The 23,712-nt window shown below is 37.4% G+C and overlaps 1 protein-coding gene across 1 annotated transcript in view; it reads left to right on the top strand.

Moving 5' to 3' along the window:
• btv (beethoven) overlaps positions 1–23,712 on the top strand; it is a 594,436-nt gene that overhangs the window by 444,384 nt on the left and 126,340 nt on the right. Inside the window, exons 52-53 of the mRNA XM_068226811.1 lie at positions 691–907; positions 23,368–23,582. Coding sequence (XP_068082912.1) covers positions 691–907; positions 23,368–23,582 — 432 coding nt within the window. The remainder of the gene's footprint in view (positions 1–690; positions 908–23,367; positions 23,583–23,712) is intronic.

Consider the following 23,712-nt stretch of genomic DNA (forward strand, 5'->3'; position numbering starts at 1 on the left):
TGATACGAATTTTACCCTATTTTACTAAGTACCTGTGCAAATTTTAAATTAAGTGTTTGGTCGTGATTAAGAGAAATTCCTTTATGTTGCACATTACAAGATGTACCACCTTTGAAATATAACATCTCTAATCTTGTAAGATGTTTCTTTAACATGATATAACTCTGTGAATGTATTATAAATATTTAAGTTATCGATATAAGTACATTTTAAAAATATTTTATTTTTTATATATTTTGCCAATAATGGGGCATTGATTTCAATTTTAACAATAATTGAGCTTTAAGCTGATGATAAACATTGTAAACTTGTATAGGTGGGACTTTTCTGCAATTTAAAAAGCGCAGTAAGTTTGACAATATGGACCAAATATGAAGTTTATAGCTTGTAATAGCAAAGATAATGGTTGAGAAAAATACATACAGTATTTGGAACTATACTTCTGTTTAACTTCAGGACTAAAATACATTAGGGAAATATTTTATTTCTTACTTATCTAGTGCATCATTTTAGGTATTGCCCTTTGGCCCCACCACAGTTTGAGATGAAATGTTACATAATCTAGACTTTCATGATTTGAGATAAATGAATATATGGTTGAGAATGGGTGAGTCCTACCAACAACTATAAAATCTTCTTCAGTTTGAGTGTTAAACTTACCTGTACTTACTAGTTGCTTTTTTTCTCCAGGATTGAAGAGTCTGCTGATGGTACGTCAAAGAGACCTCTGAGTGGCAGGCACAGGTCAGCAGCTGACGAAGTACTAATAAATGGATTCCTGAATATTCACGAAAATGTTCCCCGAGAATTGGCCACCCCTCGCCGCTATATAGCCTTTATTCATTTGTATCAGCACATCTACATCAGTAAACAATCTGGTATCTTAGAACGGAGAGGACGTCTTCAGGTACTGTTCTCATCTCTATTCTTATTATAAGAATATTTATTAAACTCTAGTGTTTGGTTGACTGATCATTGATCATTGTTCTGATTGTGATCAGGACTTACAATTCCAGATGTGATCTGGAAACAAAATAATTACCTGGGGATTTCTTTACTTGATGTCACATATAAGATCCTGTCTAGAATTATCCTGACAAGAATTCAGGAACAATTCGACCAAGAACTTGGAGAATATCAGAGAGTATTTCAACCTGAAAGAAGTTGTCCAGATCAAATAATCAGTCTTAAGTTGGATCATGAAACATCAAAGTGTGAGAAACAAAAAATTAGTCATCACTTTTGTTGATTTCAAGAAAGCAATGACAGTATCCATCATGAGTCATTACTTAAAATCCTCAAGGAATTTGGATTACACCAGAAACTTATCAACCTTATTGAAATTACCATTAAGAATACTAAATCAAAATTTAATTCAGAGGGGGAGTTGTCTGAATCGTTTGAAATCCGGACTGGACTTCGACAGGGTGACGGTCTCTCACAATTACTATTTAACTGCACACTGGAGAAAATCATGCGAGAGTGGACTAAGAAATGCCAACCAAACATCATTATTGGCAAAAATATCAAACTCAATTGCTTGTGCTGCTCGCAAATAGTGTGGAAGAGGATAAACACCAAATTGAAGAACATGAAAAAATAGCAGCAAAAGTCGGACTACAAATCTTATTTGAAAAGACGGAAATGATGCCATCCTTCAAGATTGAAACACCAACTATCACACTGAATAATAACAAATAGAACAAATAAATTGAAACAAGCACAGCGTATCACTTGGCCAACCTACAAGAAGAAATCTCTCTCGATAAATGCAAAATTCAAACACTATAACTCCGTTATTAAACCTGAAGGAACCTATGCTAGTGAAACACTATTCAATTTGAAAACCAAATGAACAACAGATAAATTACAGAAGACAGAAAGAAGAATCCTTAGAACAGTCATGAACAAAAAAACACCAAGTAGATGGACAATGGTGATTATTACCTAATGAAGTTGTATACTAGGAAACTGAGTTGATAATAGACACAATGCATAAAAGGAGGGTTGCAATTTTCTGCCACATATCAAGACTACCAGAAACCAGGGTACTGAAACATCTTTTCAACTACTTTTGGAAAAGTAAAACCAAGAATAATTGGTTCAAAGGAGTCCAGTATGATTTAGATGAGCTAGACTTGACAATGCAACAAATTGAAGACCGAGAAGAGAAGGGGATCCTGAGAAACAGAGACTTGAGACTTAAACTAAAAACTTTTATACGCAAACAATACACCATAACTGACGAAGAAAGGGCAGCCAAGTCGGGAAGTATGAAGAGGTTCTGGGAGCAGAAAAAGAAACATGAGCCAAATTTGTAGCTAATACTCTTAAGATTTAAATGTATGTGGATTGATTTAAGTGCTCCAATGTGGGCGTAAAATAATTTTAAAAACACTCTAGTGTAGGATATGGTAATGGTGATTATAGTTTCAACGGGCACTTCTTTTAACACTAAATTTTTTGTAACGAAGATGTGTTCTGACTCATTGAAAAATGAAAGGACTGGCTAAAGAGAGGGCATGCTATGATAGGTGTGAAAATCAAATACTCCTAGGTTGCACAAACCTAATATCATTGGAACTGGAAATGAGCAGGTGTTAACCAAGGGAGGTTGGATGGAATAAATGAAAGAGAAGAGCTCAACACAAGTTAATGAAAGCAATTATGTTACAGCTGAGGCCCTGAGGAACAGACTCTAGAAATTTTTATTCATTTACCCGTATCCAAAAGAGATATGCTTTTTTTTTTTTTGAAGGACTGTCTTCTATATCCTAAGAAGTCCCGTGAAAATGTGGGGGATGGTGTTTAAGACAGCAGTGCAAGCAGATCCTCACATTCCAGATGCATCTACTGATTCAGACTAGAAATCAATAAGTATTTCTTGCAATGAGAAATGTGAAACCCAACATTTTTCAGAGCTCATTCAGATGTATTGAGAATATTATAGACATACTGAAGTTTAATAAAGCAAATATACAAAGAATACATTCATATGTCTTTATTAGTTGGTTATGTATGTTTGTAATGCCTTATTATTAATGAGATAAACAAAACATTTATATGAGAGTGGCTTCCATTATATAAACAAGTTAGAGTACCGTAACATCTTGTGAAAGAGTACATCCCTTCTTATCTGTGATTACTTCCTGAACATTTTGTTGATATAATGGGAATATCCATTGAATTTTATTCTGAGATATTCCTTTTTAAATACTATTCTTGCAATTTTACATGGGTATACATGTTAGTCATTTACGTTGGAAGCTTTGAAGTTTAATGTTTGTGTTATTGGACCAACTGAGACAGGGTGATCTCTTTGAATCATTCTGATTACTTTGTAGGGTCATTTCATTTATTCCTGTTAATTTACATTTTGGAGATAATGGGTTCAAAACCCACTGCCAGCAGCCCTGAGGATGGTTTGCCATGGTTGCCCATTTTCATACCTGGAAGGGGGATGTACTTTAATTAAGGCCATAGTTGTTACCTTCCCAGTCCTAGCCATTTCCCACCCATGCATCACCTTTGATGTGTTAGTGCAACATTAAACCACTAGTAACAAAATATATACAGTAGAAGTCCGCTATAGCGAGAATTCATAACAGCAAAAAATTTACTCGCTATAGCAGATTGTAATTTAAAGATAAAAATTTCATTGTTCCGTATTGAAATTATTAACATTAAAAATTAAATAATTGAAGTTCAATTATTTAATTTTTAATAGCAGATTGTCGTTATATCCGATTTTTGTAAAAGTTGATAAAACCACCATACACTTTAAAATCAGTATGAAACGGCAATCAGTTTTGTTCAAAACTTGCGTTTTCACGGATTATATCCACACTACGGCTTACTTGTTTGTTATTTTTCGAAATCCAATACTACATGAAAATGTATGTTTAATTTCATCCAAGACAACCCTAAATGTAATACGACCCCCAGTTTTTCCTTCAAAAATTTAAACTCAAACAGCTGCTAGCAATGCATAGGCCTAATCGCGGGCGTTGAAGGTCAATGAACGAGTTTACTGCGCCGTGGTATGGCCATTCCCCCTTGAGGTTTTCATGCACGTACCTCATAATTTCATCTTTGACTTCTTTAAAGCGTCCCTGTTGCGGGCCGCTGAATGCATTATTTTTGTATAGTACACATTTTTTTGTTATCTTTGTCTTCATGCTAACGCCGAATATTGGCTTTAGCCTATACCGTATTTTCTTGCAGCTGCACAATTCTTCTACATTTCCGAGTGTTTAATAACAATGAACTGAAAATTGGCATAATATTGACAACAACCCATTGAAAATTTGCCGGGAATACCCCTTTCGTTTGAGAAACGTATCTTTACAATACGACAATCCATCACGAAAATATTCCTACTGTCTATAAAACTTAATTTTACTAAGCGTCAAGTACAGTAGGCACATTATAACTCTGCCACTGAGCCGTGGCCTTTCTAAGAATTTGAAGACTTGCATGTTTTGATGCCATTCTGCAGATTTGAGAAATGTTTTTGTAGAGGCTAGTAGAACGTCATTCTCTCTTCACTATTTCTCGAGATCCAGTGACGTTACACAGAGGCACTGTACAACCGGTTGCCGCGGCTAGAGATGTATAATAAAAAAGCGGTCGTTTATTGTCAACGAGTTATGTGTGCGTGCACGCGGGGGTGAAAATGAACAGCGTGGTTACCCTGCTAGGTGTTAATTACTGTTAGGCTGCGAATGCAAGACGAGCCTTGATTTTTCACATGAGATTCTGAGAAAGAAACGTCGTCTTGGATTCGGAGAAATACGGTATCACTCCAGAGGCTTCTGTGGCAAACATTTCAGTTTTCTTCTTCAAACGGCATCGGCTAATGTATTGCATAAAGGAAATTTAATTGCAAAGCTCATATTGTTGTTTGTATCCTTTCAAAAGGTACAGTCAAATATTCCATCTTTACAATACTATTAAAAAAAAAAAAAAAAAAAATTGTTTAATTAGCAATTAACAAATTACAAAATACTTCATTGTATGTATGTATGTATGTTGGGTATTCAGCCCGAAGGCTGGTTTGATCCTCCACAGCTCCACCAAAGGCTATCATAGACAGCCTAGGTGTCACTGAAGAGGCATACTAAGGAAATTAGGAGTGAGGTAGTTTCCCGTTGCTTTCCTCACCGAGCCAGAAGTTGCTAACATTTGTTAATTGCTAATCAAGAATCAAGAATCTTTATTTATTGCCATTGACCATATACAATGAAATAGGCTTCATCAATTGATAATAATTTAGTACTTAATATTACCAAGGCTAAATGAGTATATACCTTTTATTAAAACTTAATACTAACATTATGCATTTCTAAGAATTCAGAGGTATTATAAAATGGATTTTCTCTTAACCAATCATATATGTTTCCTATAAAATTACTTTAAGGAGTGGACCGTGCAGAATGTGATAATTTATTAAATAATCTTAAACAACTGATTTTATATGAGTGAGCAGTTATTTATATTTGGGATGTCAATGTCTGCTTTACCCTGAGTATCATGAAGGTGAATGTTTTCCCTAGTACTGAATTCTTTTATGTTGCTTTTAACATATGTCAAAGATATATAAATACACAAATGTATAATTGTCAGTATTTTAAGCTTTATGAAGAGAGGTCGACAATGGTCAATTGCACCAGCCCTACACATTGTTTGGACAACCTTTTTATGTATTAAAAGAATATTATATACATAAGAAGAATGCGCCCATAATAACAGTCCATAAGTAACGTGTGACTGGAAGAGACCAAAATATGCCATCCTTAGGTAGTCACTGCTAACTAAATCGCTCAGTTTCCATATCAAATAGGCCACTCGTGATATTTTTTTTTACAAACATGATCAGTGTGTGTTTCCCAGTTCAATTTGGCATCAATATGAAAACCCAAAAGTTTGACTAATTGACTTTCAATATCTTTGGATAATCCTAGTATGAGAAATTGAGTTTTATCCTGATTGCACAACAAACAAACAAAAATTTAGTATTGTAAAGGTGGAACCTTTGACTGTACCTTTTGAAAAGTCAGCTAATCTAACCGTATATGCATCATGAAAACATTTCAAACACATGTAGAGAAATAATTACCTCCTCGCTAAAAATTTAACTAGACTAGAGATCGTTTACTTCAGCCTTTATTTTTAACTAGTTAACACTTGCTATCGGCCACATTATTTACACATTTATTACAAAAACGTATTATCCTCTTTCATTTTGAATTTTCTTTAGAGAACAGCAGTTGACAAGAAAACTCTGAAATATGCATAGTGAGAAAACTATACCGTACCGAAGATGATCGATCGCATTTTGTGGCAAACATTTCAGTTTTCTTATTCAAACAGCATCACCTATCCTAACTTAACTGTACTATACGCATGATGAAAACATACTTCAAGCGCTAGTAGAGAAATGATAACCTTCTTGCTATAAATTTACTTGATAATAAATAGCCTTTATGTAATTTAACCAGACCTGAGAAAATATAAACTAACCTCCGAAATCAATGATGCACTCTGCCATATCTTGAGGTGTATCCCATCTTACTTAATTGCAGTATTTAGCATTAAAATTAAGGGATCGTTTATTCAGCCTTTATTTTAACAAATGAACAACTGTTATCGCACATGTTGTTCATGCATTTATTACGAAAACATGTTCTCTTTCATTTTGAGTTTATTTACGGAACAGCAGTCGACGGGTATTACTAATCGACTCTGACATTACCTTCGAATGTCGACGAGAGAGCTCGCTAGTGGACGTAGCGAGGAAATTATATCGAAGGTGATCGATTGCACGCAACAGAATCGCTGGGGTGCATAAATATCAATAATGGAAAAAATCATGCACGCTTAATCGCTCGTAATAAAGGATGCATCGGTGATAGGGCTCTTGCTGTAACTGAAGGATAACACACAATTTAATATAGGAATTTTGAAGGGACAGACAAAAATTGTTGTTATAACAGGGTTCTCATTATATGCCATACTCGCTATAGCGGACTTCTACTGTACTTGCTGTGTGGGTATACATTATCCTTCAGGGACAAATACAACAGGAGTTCTCTTCTTTATTTCCAACAGTTGGCAAAATCTCTGTCACAAGTCAGCAAAGTATGACTGCAAATAGGAAATTTATGTGTTATGATATCAAATGTTTTCTTGATATGTACTTGATAATACCAGAAGTACAGAACCTTCTTGTGTTTATTTCACTCCCTACAGAAATCAAGCAAGTGACATAGTCATTTAAAAATAAAAATGTTGCTTTCTTATAGTTCACATTCTATATAAAACTGAAGATACAGTGGCTATGAGCACAATATGAACAATGATATAAAACTACATGCATGCTTGCTTTCTTGCTCCCAAGTTTGTTAAATCTTGATTACCAGAGTATTTAAACATTTCCATGTACAATTACAGAGAGATCCTTCTTTTATGGGATGATGCACAATGTTTCTGTCCTGGGTACTCCTTTTCTTCCATTTTTCTAGCACATTTTGGTGGGTTTTGTTTTGTTTTTTTCACCTTTATTTTCAGCAACACAACATTCTGAGCTATCGCAGGAAGCCTTTTTTTTTTAACAAGAAAAGAAATAGCTTTTTATTTAAACCTACCCTTGCATACAAAGTATAAAATGCTGCTGTTCTGATATTCTTATATTCATTCCTATGATGAATATACATCATAATAACATTTCTAGTTTTCTAAACCACTTACCACTGCCAGCAGCCCTGAAGATGGCTTGCCGTGGTTGCCCATTTTCTCACGTGGAACAGGGATGTACCTAAATTAAGGCCATGGTCGCTACTTTCCCAGTCCTAGCCCTTTCCTATCCCTGCATCACCAAAAACCTTTGATGTGTTAGTGCAACTTAAAACATCTGATGAATTGTGTGTAGTTAGTTACAGCAGCACGTGGGTTATTGCGTTCATGCATAGAGAAGTTCAAGGAAGAACAGGAACAGAAATGTACTGACTTTTAAAATTGCTCTAAAGAAACTAAACATGTATACTAATATTTGTGAGGGGACAAATAACTATTCATATTCAAGCGATGTATTGATCTTCTGGTTTGTAAAATTGTGGATTATATTGTGCCCTGACAGCAGTCCCTGTGACCATGTTGTAAATTTTAATTTTGTATCTCAGTGTTGGGTTAAGCCGCGGCGAAGCAATGCAGTCGGAGATCCATGAAGGCTCCACTCAAGGGACGTGCAAGTCCGACGAGTTGGGACACAGGTTAAATAAGTGGACTGTTATCATCGTGGCTTTTAACGTGGAATGTAATCATCATTTCTGCCTAAATTACGTGAATATTCCTCAATAGAGTATTAAGAGACCGAGGATATTGGCATATTCGACGAGATACATTGACCAACATTTAATCTTATCCTAAATTAAATAACTAACCTAGTGTTCCTACGCTACTTTAAATGATAACTCCGTAAAATGTTTTATTTTATGGAAGGATCTCCCGTTTAATGACTTTAAAATAACTTTAAATGCATCAACTACATTAAAAACAAATTATTGGCAACACTAACGGATATAAAAGGAAAATATTATGTTAAATTGAAAATAAATACCTAACTTCAAGCTCTTGTTACAAATAAATACAACATCGTCAATCGAAACAAAAGAGACAAAGTGCCCCTCTGCTGAAGGCTTACATGGAAAGATCAGTTATCAATCTCGCATTTTTCAAAAATAAATCACTGGGAATTATAGAATCGTCCACTTCAGAATGTTATTTCCTACCCAAATATCTCATAATATTCCGTCATTTCTCCTTTAAAAAATCATCGCACTATATGTCAGTATCGGTCTATCTAGCAACTTGAAAATTACCGTTATTCTAACTTCATAAAATCACCATAAATGCAATTGAAATGTTTGAAAAGACAGGATCGTAACATAATATGACATCCATCAAAATCATGCTTTACAAGACAGACTCGATCCTCCCGTACATTCGTCGGTGACTGCACCTAGATAAAAAAACATCAAGTGACATTGCAACGTCTACGATAACCTTGTCTAACTACGTTGATTCTGCGCCTCCGGATACCACTGCGACGTTTGACCTGGAATACTACATTAGCACTAGGCGTCAACTCAAATGATCTACAAAATCCAACTAGCAAAGAAATGATTTACTTACCATAGAAGATCATATTTCCTTCACGACATGACCTCAATATCGTTACGTTTTCCGATTATCTTGCAAAGATCCTAAACATCCCTTTAATATCGTGCTCTGGTCAATCTTGTATTTAAATAGGATAAATGTGATGACCATCTACTAGTGTTCGTGAGTGCAACATCCTATAACATTATTCTAAAATACGGCCTCGTACCTAAATAAATTATTCATCATGACAATATCAAAATTCACGCATGACCAACATAATTCCTACCGTCAATACCATCATCAGGACCTTCACATAACATCATCATAAAATTCGCAATCCTAATGACACGTCTATAATCATCACATCTCTTTATCCACGAAATACTTTCAAAGATCCTACCATAATTATCACCTTACAACATCGCATAACTCGTCATGCACGGCGAATTCACAATACTAAAGAACAATCTATTCAGGCAATTACGAAAATTACTAAATACGTTGCCGCATTAACATCATATCACCACAATAGTATCACACTTCTATTATCAAAACACTGTATTTCCACACAAGCACATAACATTTTGAAGACCACAGAATCGCACATCGCAAAATACCGAGCTCCTCCGAGGTATTCTGAGCTCCAAGTTAAATTAGCGTTCAATACCATAACATCATTACGGTACCAATAACCTCCATGTCGAAAATCATTCCGCAAAACCTTGCTAGCAAACATTAAAGAAATCTTACACAACCATCGCATATTATCACAATGTAGTCTGGCTCACCGCACTAGACGTAACGAACATAAGTATTACAACGCAATGTCCAACAAATAACGGTCGCTTTCAAGTTAAATTTGTTCATGTCAAATCGACATTAAAATAAATACTACTCTACAACTACAATAAGCAATTACGTGGCGGAATATGTATAAGACATTCAAGTACTCATCCTAGGTTGTTGCTCCACGACGGTGTCACCTTCCGAGTTCAGCTCTCACTCAATAACATTGTCAAGTATTGTCCATCACATTTCTGATCAGATCCTTTGAGTGTCCCTCTATTTTAGTTGTTCATGTTGATTCGTGCACTCATTACGACTGAATGATTAACTGCTGACGGTTCCATTTTACCTGAAACTCAGAGATATCAATTAGAACAAGGATATACACCTTAATACAATTCTTACAGTTTAAATGATACACTTGCCTTTTTCATTCAATAACAAGATATCTTGTTTTACAATATTATATATTTATAATATGCCAATATCTCTCTTATATTTCCTTCAATACAATCCTTTCTCTATGAATTCTTGCTTCCGTTCTTACTGAGATGCAGTTTGAGAATGATAACTTCTTCAGAGACAAAACAGATTCTACTACAACATAATAATTGCAGACGGTTTGCTTTTCGGAATTCTTCTCAGCTTCTAGCTCCCATATGCTCTTGACAATATGAAACATTTGACACATAATGTAAGACGATCTCGTACGAATCAGCTGTACTAGCAAAGGAACTTATTTAATAATTGCCGTCTCGTATTTAGGTTAGTAATCGACAGTTTCTTTATTTCATCTCGATCGTTGGATCGTGCGAGACTAGATGTACAAGGTATGGCCCTTTCATATAAACTTATTATTTACGTATTTCATGGCCCTCAGTAACATTCTGTCACAGATATACTGCCGTTCATGCATTTCGAAAACTTTACTTGAAGAATGTGTATTATTTGCTTAATCCTGCCCTATGTTTTACAATGTTTAACTGTCTACGACATTCCAAGATACCGCGGGGTTTAGAGCTTGTTATCAATCCGTTGATTTCCTCAATTCAGCGATGCCGTTCACGTAATTAGACAAATCAACTGCTTTCTAATTCATCTGGAGGTGTGATAACCGGATATAAGATTTCATTGACATCATTTCTCGACATAAGCTTCCAATGTGACCACCAATCTCATCCTGACATACATTGGAAGGTTATATTCCTCCTCTACTCAAAAATGAAATTTCGTATGAAAGGAGAAATTTCATATTCATGCCAGATCTTATCATAATTATCTTCTTCAATGAAATCTTCTTTTATCACGTCTGAAATGAACGAAAATAACTCTGGTCTTGGGATACCGTTATACCATATCCTGTCTTCCAATCCTGTCTGAACTTCATCATTCGTCATCTGATCCGTCGGTCAGCGAATAAACATCCCAAGCATCTCCGTTTCTTTCGTCTTCCACGATGATATTAACCTCCTCCTCTTCAACGATCGGAAAACTGTACTGCTTAAGACTTGAAGCATTGAAAATAGCAATGTTGTTGGACTCCAAACTCTGTATTTTATATGCGTTATTGCCCAGCACTTCAATAACCTTGAACGGCCCGATATACAAATGTGCAAACTTGGAATAGAATTTTTTCGTAGGACAAGATACGGCTGGTTTTCTTACAAGAACATAGGTTCCAACCTCCAAAGGTTCTCTAAATTTCTTATGCCTTAACTTCTTGAGACGTTTTTCGGCCTGCCTTTTCATACACGCCTGAGCTTGCTTTATGTTCTCTTCAACGCTAGGACTTTCCTCGACTGGCCTAGCAATGATCTCGTTCCAGGGACGTCTTGGTTGCTCATTCATATGAAGAACGCTTGGAATATTGCCGATAGACTCGTGCCAAGTAAAATTTATACAATCGGCTATTGTCGGTAAACAAGAAGTCCATGTCCAATGACGTTCATGGCAGAAAATCCTACAATACTTCGCAATTTCCTTCATGACCCTCTCAGCTGCATTGGATTCAGGGTGCCTTATTGAACTAAATCGGTGTTGAATGTTCATTTTCCTTAAAGCTTCCGCAAATTCGTTTGACGTAAACTGTGTTCCATGGTCCGTTAGTATGCATTTTGGTTTACCCATCTTTGGTATCGTTACTCTTTCTAAACTCCTAATTATGGATTTAGAGTTGGCCTTCCTAATGGGCTGAAGTGATACAAATTTTGACATCACATCGAGGACTACCAATACAAAACGGTTTCCACGTTTACCTACGGGTAAACTCCCATACAAATCCATGGCATATACTTCCCTAGGTCGGTCTGGTATTACAGCTATCGGTGGTTGATACAATAATATGGAGTTATATTTCACCCTCTGGCATATATCACAGGTTTTTACTATTCTCCCTATGGTTCTCCGGAATCCAGTCCATGTGAAAGTCTCTCCTATTGTAGCCGCTAATTTATCTAGACCACCATGACCAATCATTCTATGGATGTACCATATGAGTTTACATCTTAATTTGCGTGGCACCACCACTCTTAATTTCTTCCGATCTTTGTCTATGTACTTATACAAGATGTTATTCGTCAGCACATAATCATTTATTTGATCTTCGGGTCCATCATCAGCTGATCTTCTTAGACAATATTCAATAATCTCTTTCAGAGATGAATCTTCAAGTTGCAACTCCGGCAATCGTTTTAAGCTTTCCAAGCATTCTTCATCCTCTTGAGTTATTTCAATAACATTGACCTCCAGAGGCTCTTCTGTTGGATTTCGGCTTAGACTGTCTGCCAACACATTACTTTTACCTGGACAGAACTCAATTCTTAAATTAAATTGTTGCGCATAAAGTGCCCATCGTGATACTCTCTCGCTGGATAATGTGGTTTTTAACACAAACGTTAGTGCTTTATGGTCCGTCCTAACAACTACCGGATACCCATACACTATTTTCCTCCACTGTTGTAATGCGTAAACAATGGCCAACATCTCAAGCTCAGTGGTCGTATAATTAAGCTCATGGTTTCTTAATTTCCTACTAACGAAGGCCAAATAGTTTATATTATTCTCCCCATTACTCTCCTGATACAATACAGCTCCAACTCCAACTGCTGAGGCATCAGATTGAATGATAAACTCACGATCGAAGTCCGGATATCCGAGTTTTATACTGTTAGCTAGTAATTCCTTCGCGTTAACAAAAGCTCGATCATGACTCTCATTCCACCGCCAACGATTATTGGTCTTCAATAAATCTTGTAGGGGAGCTAATATCTCTGTATACCTTGGACAGTGGCTAGCGAAAAATCTCGTCATTCCCAAGAACTGTCGGATATGTTTAATCCTTCTGGGCTTCGGAAAGTTACATATGGCCTGTATCTTGACTGGGTTTGGTCTTATTCCAGTTCCATCAATTACATGTCCAACAAACAAGATTTCAGATTGGCAGAACTTTGACTTGGATCGATTGATTTTGAATCCAGCCTCATCTAAATTTCTTAGCAGCTGTTCCAACTTGACTACATGCTCCTCGAAAGTTGCTGTCGCCAGTACGATGTCATCAACATAAATGGTTATAAATTCTTTTACTTCCGGTTTCAAGTTCCTGTCTAGAGCTCGTACCAATGCAGCCGCAGAATTAGAAATGCCGAATGGGAGTCTTTCAAAGATATACGTTTGATTATCAAACATGAAACCAGTAAATAGCTTGGATTTACTCTCCAAGACTATGTGGAAGTATGAGGAAGTCAAATCTAATATCGTGAAAAATCTCTTGTTCCGAAATCCTCTTATTATCTCCTTTATTACTGGGGCTTTATCATACTCTGGAATTAATTTGGAGTTGACCTGTCTCGCATCAATGCACACGCGAATTGATCCGTTGCTTTTTCTTACCACTACCAGAGGGCTAACGAATGGTGTATGTGCTTTAGATATTATACCATTATCCATCATCTCCTGTATTACCTTCCTAGCCTCGGGCATGAATTTATCTGGTATAGGGTACGGTTTAATCTTAAACGGCCTCCAATCTTTCACTAATAACTTGTACTCAAAGTTCTTTATTGCTCCAGGCTGGCTTTTAAAAGCATTGCTATACCTTTTCAGCAGATTCTCAATTATCCCTTGCTGTTCAGGATTTCCTCCTATTCCACTGTCGATTGTCTGTCCACATACAGCATCTTCTGTGTCGTATCTTTCCATTATCTTCTCGGCAACATGTGCAGCTTCATTTATTGAAATGTTCATGGTTTTCTGTAGCTCACTCGTTTCCTTGTTTTCTATTCTAGCTGTAATGTCCTGTCCTCTTTCACCGTCACATCTGATCCTTATTTCTTCTTTCTTTAAATCAATTACTATGTTGTTTTCTCTGATAAAATCTGATCCAATAATTAAGTTATATTGGATTTTGTCCATGACTACAAATGGATGTTCCATTAAATTTCCTCCGATTTCTATTGGCAAATAAGTTTGTATCTTGCATTTCGTGACCTTGTCTGGAATTATGCCCTTGATTTTCATGTTGGCAATCGGAATTACAGGCAAGTGTGCTTTGTCTTGCAACTCTGAGAATAGTAGTTTGGAGATGATACTTATACTTGCTCCAGTATCCAATAATGACAATACTCGAATACCCAATATTGTGACGTAAATTACGGGCAGTCCTCTCTTTAATTTCATTGCTTTAGGTAAACCGTCTTCGTGCAACAATTCCTCGGGTTCAAATTCCCACGACTCGATTCCTGCTATGACCCATTCGTGCTGCCTATAATTTGGATTTAACTTACTAATTCTATTATTTGTTACTGATTCCAAAACGAAGTTTTTTTTTTCACCCCGTCATTGCCTTGATTATTCTTGTCAAATGGTGTGGCTGCGGGATTTAACGTTTTATCAGTACCTTCTTTTCTTTGTTCTTGCTGATACAACAGACTAGTCGCGCCCACGCAATCAGCGTTCATATCTTGATTTAATATCGCTCGTTCCCATTGCTTGCACTCCTGCTGCTTTCTTAATTCGCCAAGGTACCTTTCTCTTTCCTTGTTTATCTCCTCGTCTTGTCGAATATCTGATTGTCTTGAATTTTCTCGATACCTATCTCTGCGGTACGGCCATTTATCTCTGTTTCGACTCCACCTTGTATTTCTGTAATACCTAGGATATCTCCGCTCTTCGTTTCGAGACGGTGCCCACTTCTGGCGTGTCTTGTCACTCTTCTCATCCCTATGTTTCACTCTTCTGTAGCCTTCATTCGTCCTAGGTCTATCTCCTTGACCGTGACTATTGTATCCCTGGTTTCTTTCTACACCTTCATCTCCTGCTGGTGTTACCACATTTACCGTCGGATCGACGTGTCTTACTATGCGGCTACTAGTATGTGTTGACGTGCTGTCAATTTGCCGAAGTATCGACTCCGCTTGCACGGCTGATTGAATGTTTGCCGCCGTCAATAATCTCTGTATATCCGCAGGGAACTGTTTGATTATTGCTCGTACCATTTCTGTTTCTGTAGGTGGAGAATCAAGCTCCTTCAGTCGATGAAATTGCATCGTAAAGTATTCGGCAAACCTACTCGGTCCCGTTAAAGAATATTTCTTTGAGTATAGATCGAGTCTGATTCCTTGCTGAACGTCGATCCCCCAGAATCTGTCCAAGAAAGCCTGTTTAAAGCCTGCATAATCCTCAAAAACGTAGCGAAAAGCTTTAAACCAAATGAGTGGTGCACCCTCTAGGTGTTTCTCCACTGCCTTTAACTGACGCTCTGCAGATACCTTTGCTTCCCTAAAATATTCCTCAATCTCTCTTAGAAAACCACGAGGAGTCATACTGGATCCTATATTTCCGTTAAATTTCTTAGGCCTATCTTCATAAGTGCGTATAATGTTAACAATCTGGGTTCCACTTCCTGTTTGAACTGTCCCGTTGTCATTAATATCAACGCAAAGCTGTGGTATCTCAAATTGACTGTTTACTTCAGTCTTCCTTCCATCCTCAATTATCGTCTGTCGGTCGTTCAACGATGATACCAAATTCCTATTTGTTTCGTTTTCAATTCTTAGGTTCTGTACGTCCTTTTGAATAGCATTTAAATCGTCTTTTAATCCTTTTATTTGTTGGTTCATCAAAGTTTTATTCTCTTCAGTTTCTTCCGTTATCAAATTGAACCTGTCATTGATCTGCTCTCTTGCTTGGGTTATCTCTTTCCGTATATTCTCATTGGTGATAATGACTTCATCCGATACCTTCTTGAGTTTTTCATCCCAACCATTATCAGTCTCTTTTATCTTCTCCTGCATCACATCTACCTCTTCTTTGAGCTCTTTAAGATCATGGTCGACTTGAACTCGCAACTCTTGGATGCTTGACTTAAAATCATCCTTCAATTCTTCGAATTTTTCTTGAAAATTCCTCTTATTCTCGTTCATCGCTGCATTCACTTCTTCTTTTAAATTTAATACTTCTCCTTGTACTTCAGCGACTTTCGATCCTAACGATACAATCTCTTCTTGCATCACCTTCATATTTTCTTGCACCATATCGGTGATTCTGTCGAAAGTTCCTTGCATTTTTTCGTGTGATTCGTGAATTTCTGCTCTAGTAGTCCTCTGTGATTCCTGTATTTTCTTCTCGGTATTTTCTTGTGCCTCCTGAATCTTTTTCTCAGTGTTCTCTTGCGATTCTCGTACTTCTTGAATCCTTTTCTCAGTACTTTCTTGTGCTTCCTGAATTTTCTTTTCTGTATTTTCTTGTGCTTCTCGTACTTCTTGAATTCTCTTTTCTGTACTCTCTTGCGATTCCTGCATTTTATTCATTTTTCCAGCGAGCTCCTCCAATAACAGTTTTACTTGAGCAAGAGACGCCATCGTAATTTCCTATATCGTTCCTTATTGATAATATATCACTCTCAATCTCACTCTACAGTCTTTGTCTAGTGTTTCCACAACACCTATACCTGCCTAGCACCTCACGAATTAAATTCAATAAATGAACGTATGGGTCTCTCCGGATCTGACCCGAAATATGACGGACATCCTACAATAAGTGACACGGAACAACCTATCGCTCTATCCGAGTTAAATGATTCATTATCCCGATTAACAAGAGCTGAAACTTTACGGAAAATCCTTCCATAATGTCATAAAATAAAACTAAGTAAAATCGTAGTACTGATTAACGGTCAAATCCTTCCAATATTACTCATAACATATATGATTAAATAAATATTTCAAACATTCTTCACCAACAATGTTGTAGATTCAATGTTCTCTGATTACCAATGTCTTTTCGAGTTTTCCTTTCTTTAAGTCCACTGCCACGCGATAAGTAATTCGAGTCTAGTCGTTCGGTAATAAAATAATTCAACTCTGGCCCCACAGTTGGGTGTCAAGTAAAATTATATCCTATATGTGCCCTGACAGCAGTCCCTGTGACCATGTTGTAAATTTTAATTTTGTATCTCAGTGTTGGGTTAAGCCGCGGCGAAGCAATGCAGTCGGAGATCCATGAAGGCTCCACTCAAGGGACGTGCAAGTCCGACGAGTTGGGACACAGGTTAAATAAGTGGACTGTTATCATCGTGGCTTTTAACGTGGAATGTAATCATCATTTCTGCCTAAATTACGTGAATATTCCTCAATAGAGTATTAAGAGACCGAGGATATTGGCATATTCGACGAGATACATTGACCAACATTTAATCTTATCCTAAATTAAATAACTAACCTAGTGTTCCTACGCTACTTTAAATGATAACTCCGTAAAATGTTTTATTTTATGGAAGGATCTCCCGTTTAATGACTTTAAAATAACTTTAAATGCATCAACTACATTAAAAACAAATTATTGGCAACACTAACGGATATAAAAGGAAAATATTATGTTAAATTGAAAATAAATACCTAACTTCAAGCTCTTGTTACAAATAAATACAACATCGTCAATCGAAACAAAAGAGACAAAGTGCCCCTCTGCTGAAGGCTTACATGGAAAGATCAGTTATCAATCTCGCATTTTTCAAAAATAAATCACTGGGAATTATAGAATCGTCCACTTCAGAATGTTATTTCCTACCCAAATATCTCATAATATTCCGTCATTTCTCCTTTAAAAAATCATCGCACTATATGTCAGTATCGGTCTATCTAGCAACTTGAAAATTACCGTTATTCTAACTTCATAAAATCACCATAAATGCAATTGAAATGTTTGAAAAGACAGGATCGTAACATAATATGACATCCATCAAAATCATGCTTTACAAGACAGACTCGATCCTCCCGTACATTCGTCGGTGACTGCACCTAGATAAAAAAACATCAAGTGACATTGCAACGTCTACGATAACCTTGTCTAACTACGTTGATTCTGCGCCTCCGGATACCACTGCGACGTTTGACCTGGAATACTACATTAGCACTAGGCGTCAACTCAAATGATCTACAAAATCCAACTAGCAAAGAAATGATTTACTTACCATAGAAGATCATATTTCCTTCACGACATGACCTCAATATCGTTACGTTTTCCGATTATCTTGCAAAGATCCTAAACATCCCTTTAATATCGTGCTCTGGTCAATCTTGTATTTAAATAGGATAAATGTGATGACCATCTACTAGTGTTCGTGAGTGCAACATCCTATAACATTATTCTAAAATACGGCCTCGTACCTAAATAAATTATTCATCATGACAATATCAAAATTCACGCATGACCAACATAATTCCTACCGTCAATACCATCATCAGGACCTTCACATAACATCATCATAAAATTCGCAATCCTAATGACACGTCTATAATCATCACATCTCTTTATCCACGAAATACTTTCAAAGATCCTACCATAATTATCACCTTACAACATCGCATAACTCGTCATGCACGGCGAATTCACAATACTAAAGAACAATCTATTCAGGCAATTACGAAAATTACTAAATACGTTGCCGCATTAACATCATATCACCACAATAGTATCACACTTCTATTATCAAAACACTGTATTTCCACACAAGCACATAACATTTTGAAGACCACAGAATCGCACATCGCAAAATACCGAGCTCCTCCGAGGTATTCTGAGCTCCAAGTTAAATTAGCGTTCAATACCATAACATCATTACGGTACCAATAACCTCCATGTCGAAAATCATTCCGCAAAACCTTGCTAGCAAACATTAAAGAAATCTTACACAACCATCGCATATTATCACAATGTAGTCTGGCTCACCGCACTAGACGTAACGAACATAAGTATTACAACGCAATGTCCAACAAATAACGGTCGCTTTCAAGTTAAATTTGTTCATGTCAAATCGACATTAAAATAAATACTACTCTACAACTACAATAAGCAATTACGTGGCGGAATATGTATAAGACATTCAAGTACTCATCCTAGGTTGTTGCTCCACGACGGTGTCACCTTCCGAGTTCAGCTCTCACTCAATAACATTGTCAAGTATTGTCCATCACATTTCTGATCAGATCCTTTGAGTGTCCCTCTATTTTAGTTGTTCATGTTGATTCGTGCACTCATTACGACTGAATGATTAACTGCTGACGGTTCCATTTTACCTGAAACTCAGAGATATCAATTAGAACAAGGATATACACCTTAATACAATTCTTACAGTTTAAATGATACACTTGCCTTTTTCATTCAATAACAAGATATCTTGTTTTACAATATTATATATTTATAATATGCCAATATCTCTCTTATATTTCCTTCAATACAATCCTTTCTCTATGAATTCTTGCTTCCGTTCTTACTGAGATGCAGTTTGAGAATGATAACTTCTTCAGAGACAAAACAGATTCTACTACAACATAATAATTGCAGACGGTTTGCTTTTCGGAATTCTTCTCAGCTTCTAGCTCCCATATGCTCTTGACAATATGAAACATTTGACACATAATGTAAGACGATCTCGTACGAATCAGCTGTACTAGCAAAGGAACTTATTTAATAATTGCCGTCTCGTATTTAGGTTAGTAATCGACAGTTTCTTTATTTCATCTCGATCGTTGGATCGTGCGAGACTAGATGTACAAGGTATGGCCCTTTCATATAAACTTATTATTTACGTATTTCATGGCCCTCAGTAACATTCTGTCACAGATATACTGCCGTTCATGCATTTCGAAAACTTTACTTGAAGAATGTGTATTATTTGCTTAATCCTGCCCTATGTTTTACAATGTTTAACTGTCTACGACATTCCAAGATACCGCGGGGTTTAGAGCTTGTTATCAATCCGTTGATTTCCTCAATTCAGCGATGCCGTTCACGTAATTAGACAAATCAACTGCTTTCTAATTCATCTGGAGGTGTGATAACCGGATATAAGATTTCATTGACATCATTTCTCGACATAAGCTTCCAATGTGACCACCAATCTCATCCTGACATACATTGGAAGGTTATAATATATATTATTTTTTTGGTAGTTCCCCCATATGTTCCTTTATTTCTGTAATCCACTTAATGTTGCTCTTACTGTTCAATAATTCTCCTGATGATCCTGTTTTCTGGTGTCCTGATTAGATGTTCAAAGAATGAAATTTGTTTCTTCCTGATTGTGCTTATTAATAATAATAATAATGTTATTTGCTTTACGTCCCACTAACAACTTTTTAAGGTCTTCGGAGTCGCCGAGGTGCCGGAATTTAGTCCCGCAGGAGTTCTTTTACGTGCCGGTAAATCTACCGACACGGGGCTGTCGTATTTGAGCCCCTTCAAATACCACCGGACTGAGCCAGGATCGAACCTGCCAAGTTGGGGTTAGAAGGCCAGCGCCTTAACCGTCTGAGCCACTCAGCCCGGCGATTGTGCTTATTACCAGTTCCATTTTCTTGTAGAACGTTTTATTAGAAGATAGTCTCTGGTGTCCATTTTCTCAGTAGTTTTTGCTTATGCACATACTGATTGTTCTTTTACCTCTTTCTCTTTGTTGAATTCGTTGAATTTCTTTTCTTCATTAGAGGTGTGAATTTAATTTTGATTTTGTTTATATAGTGGTCTGGACCAGTGTCTATTCGTCTTAATTACTTTAATGTTATAGATTTCTCTGTGAAACGATTTGCCCCTGCATATGTGGTCCAGCTGCCATTCCCCTTTTCTCCAATCAGGATGTTTCCAAGTTTTTAGTTTGTTTGGCCTCCTTTTCAAGTATGTGTTTTTGGAGATGAGGTTGTGGTCTCTGCAGAGTTCAACAGTCTTTGGCCATTCCTATTTGTATTGTTACATGTTGGCGGGGTAAATAAATGAATAAATCAGTACAGAACCTGGTAGCGTCCTATTCCTAAGATTTATTAACTAAGCACTACAATTACAGATTTACACACACACAGACGATAGCTGAGCCACAAGTTACACAAGTACACTTACACACTTTCATGGTTCGCGCTCTCTCTCTTAGTTTCTCTCTTGTTCTCACACTACACAGTTTTACACTCGTACACAAGGTCCCGCGTCGCACGGCTACATGTTCTCTCCTTCGCCGGCAGTCCGCACTGTAACACACTAGTCCGATAATCACGGTCCACAGCCTACACGTCAGTCTCGCAGGTCGGGATACATCCGCCGTTCACTCCATCCGTCAAATCCCGTTCGTAGTCCGCACACATCGGTACCCAGTGTTCCCTTCGCGCTGCTCCAGAAAACTCCAGGTTCTCCTCCAGCAGCCAGCCTCAAGGGACACACACACACACGACATCAGGGAAACAGGAACGAGCCCTCGGCTGCAACAGGCAGATGCTCCATCAGGCTGCACTCTCCCAGGCCATCACTGATTGCGCTCCAGCGAACTCAATCTCGCTCTCACTCAGTCTTACTCACTAACTCCGTCTCGCACTCTCATTCTGACTGACTCTCACTCCAAGTTACTCCTCTCCTTATATACCTGCTCTGGGCCTTCCAGAACAGTCCAGATGCTAGATGTATCCAGGAACCTCGCGATGTAGAAGACTCCAGATTAATCTTCCAGTCATTTCCGTAGTCCTCTGCTGCGGGACCGCGGGCGGAGGTGAGAGTGGCTGGCCTTGCACTAAAGTGCTGCACGTGATTGGCGCGGCTGAAGTAAGGGGGTGGGCCGAACACGGTGACGAGGCGGGCCCGTAGCAAGTTGGCATGGCGGATACTATAACCATTACAGTATGTTTATGTGGAGACCATTTCCCTATAATATCTTGGTGCATTTTTTCTCTTCCTAGCTGGGCACTGAAGCTATGAATAGGATCTTAACATTGTTTTTATTTACATGGTTTACTGTTTGTTCAAGGAGGTACCAAACTTTTCCATTTCTTTCCTGGACTTAGAAACTTTTTCCCATTAGTAGGGGAATGGGCATTTATGATGGTAAAATGTTGTTGTTGTTTTTAAGGTTAAAGTTAAATTCTTGGTGAGACAACTTGAAAATCAATTATAGAAATTTTTTTCCTTACATTTATTCTTGTTTCTTGACTTTTTATAGAGGCTTCCTGTTGTAAATTCTGTGTCCTTGACATTTGAATGGTTCGTCTGTTATGTTACTCATCTCCTGGAGCCCTGCTATTAAAATTTCTGTTTATCTAATTCGTCCATAAAATTCTTGAGTTTTCCAGTTTTTAGTAGAGAATGAATATCATGTGTTGCAATGTAATTGATTTGGTAATGATTGATCCTGTTGTTGTATGCTGGTGTGTTTGTTAAACACTCCGATTCATTCCTGCCTTCTTGGTCGAATTCAGTGTAGCCATTTCCTGCTTTCTTATTGAGCAGGATGGTGGAATTGTTTTCCCAAAAGGCCTTTCCATATTTGACTTTCAAAGATAGTCAGCATTGAATGGAGCAAGCTCCGATTTACAACTGTGATTGCTAATGCAGAGGAATCCCGATTTAGTTCACCTTCTGGAAACCTCCAATTTTCCAGAGGCTATCCAGCACGAACTGAAAATAACGTTAGGATGTTGAGTTTGGAGAATTTTATTTTTGGTTCCGGAATTGACTTCAGCCATCATCATCATCATCATCATCATCATCATTGTCATCATTGTCATCATCATCTGCATTTAAACACTTACAAATGCCTCCTGACTGTGTTAAAATAGGATACCGCAACCTTGAACTCAGGAGACTAGACTGTGACTATCTATGCAGCTCTCGGGAGACATGGAGTTCAAGCCCCACCAGCAGCCCTGAATATGGTTTTCTGTGATTTCCCATTTTCACACCAGACAAATGCTAGGGTTGTACCTTAATTAAGGACAAGGCCTTTTTCTTCACAGTCCCAGCCCTTTTCTAGCCCTTTGTCATAGAAAACCTGTCTGAGTTAATAGGACATTAAATTGCTTGCATAATAATAAGGATACTAGGGCCTAACCAACTGTACAGCAGATGCTGGAAATGATGTAAATTGTGAATATTTCTTTCTTTTATCAGGCTGGTGTTGCCAAGCTGACTGAGGCTCGGGAAATTGTGGCTAAGCTGAAATGCGAGGCTGCTCAGCAAGAGGAACAGTTGGCTGAGAAGCAGGGGAAAGCTAATGCTGCTCTTCAGATGATCACAGAGACAATGCGCAGTGCTAACACTCACAAGGTGGAGATGGAGTCCCTTAAGGAGCAAACAGAGAAGGAAAATATCCAGCTCATCAAGAGGTAAAGAATTATTCACTTGGTTGTTATATAGAACTTTTATGAGAGAATAGCATGTCTGTCCTTTTCCTGATACAGGGTAGGGGATGGTGAGATGAAATTAGACGGGCATACTTTTATGCCTGGATGCCCT

This window comes from Anabrus simplex, chromosome 3 (assembly GCF_040414725.1).
Source record: "Anabrus simplex isolate iqAnaSimp1 chromosome 3, ASM4041472v1, whole genome shotgun sequence".
Taxonomy (NCBI): Eukaryota; Metazoa; Arthropoda; class Insecta; order Orthoptera; family Tettigoniidae; genus Anabrus; species Anabrus simplex.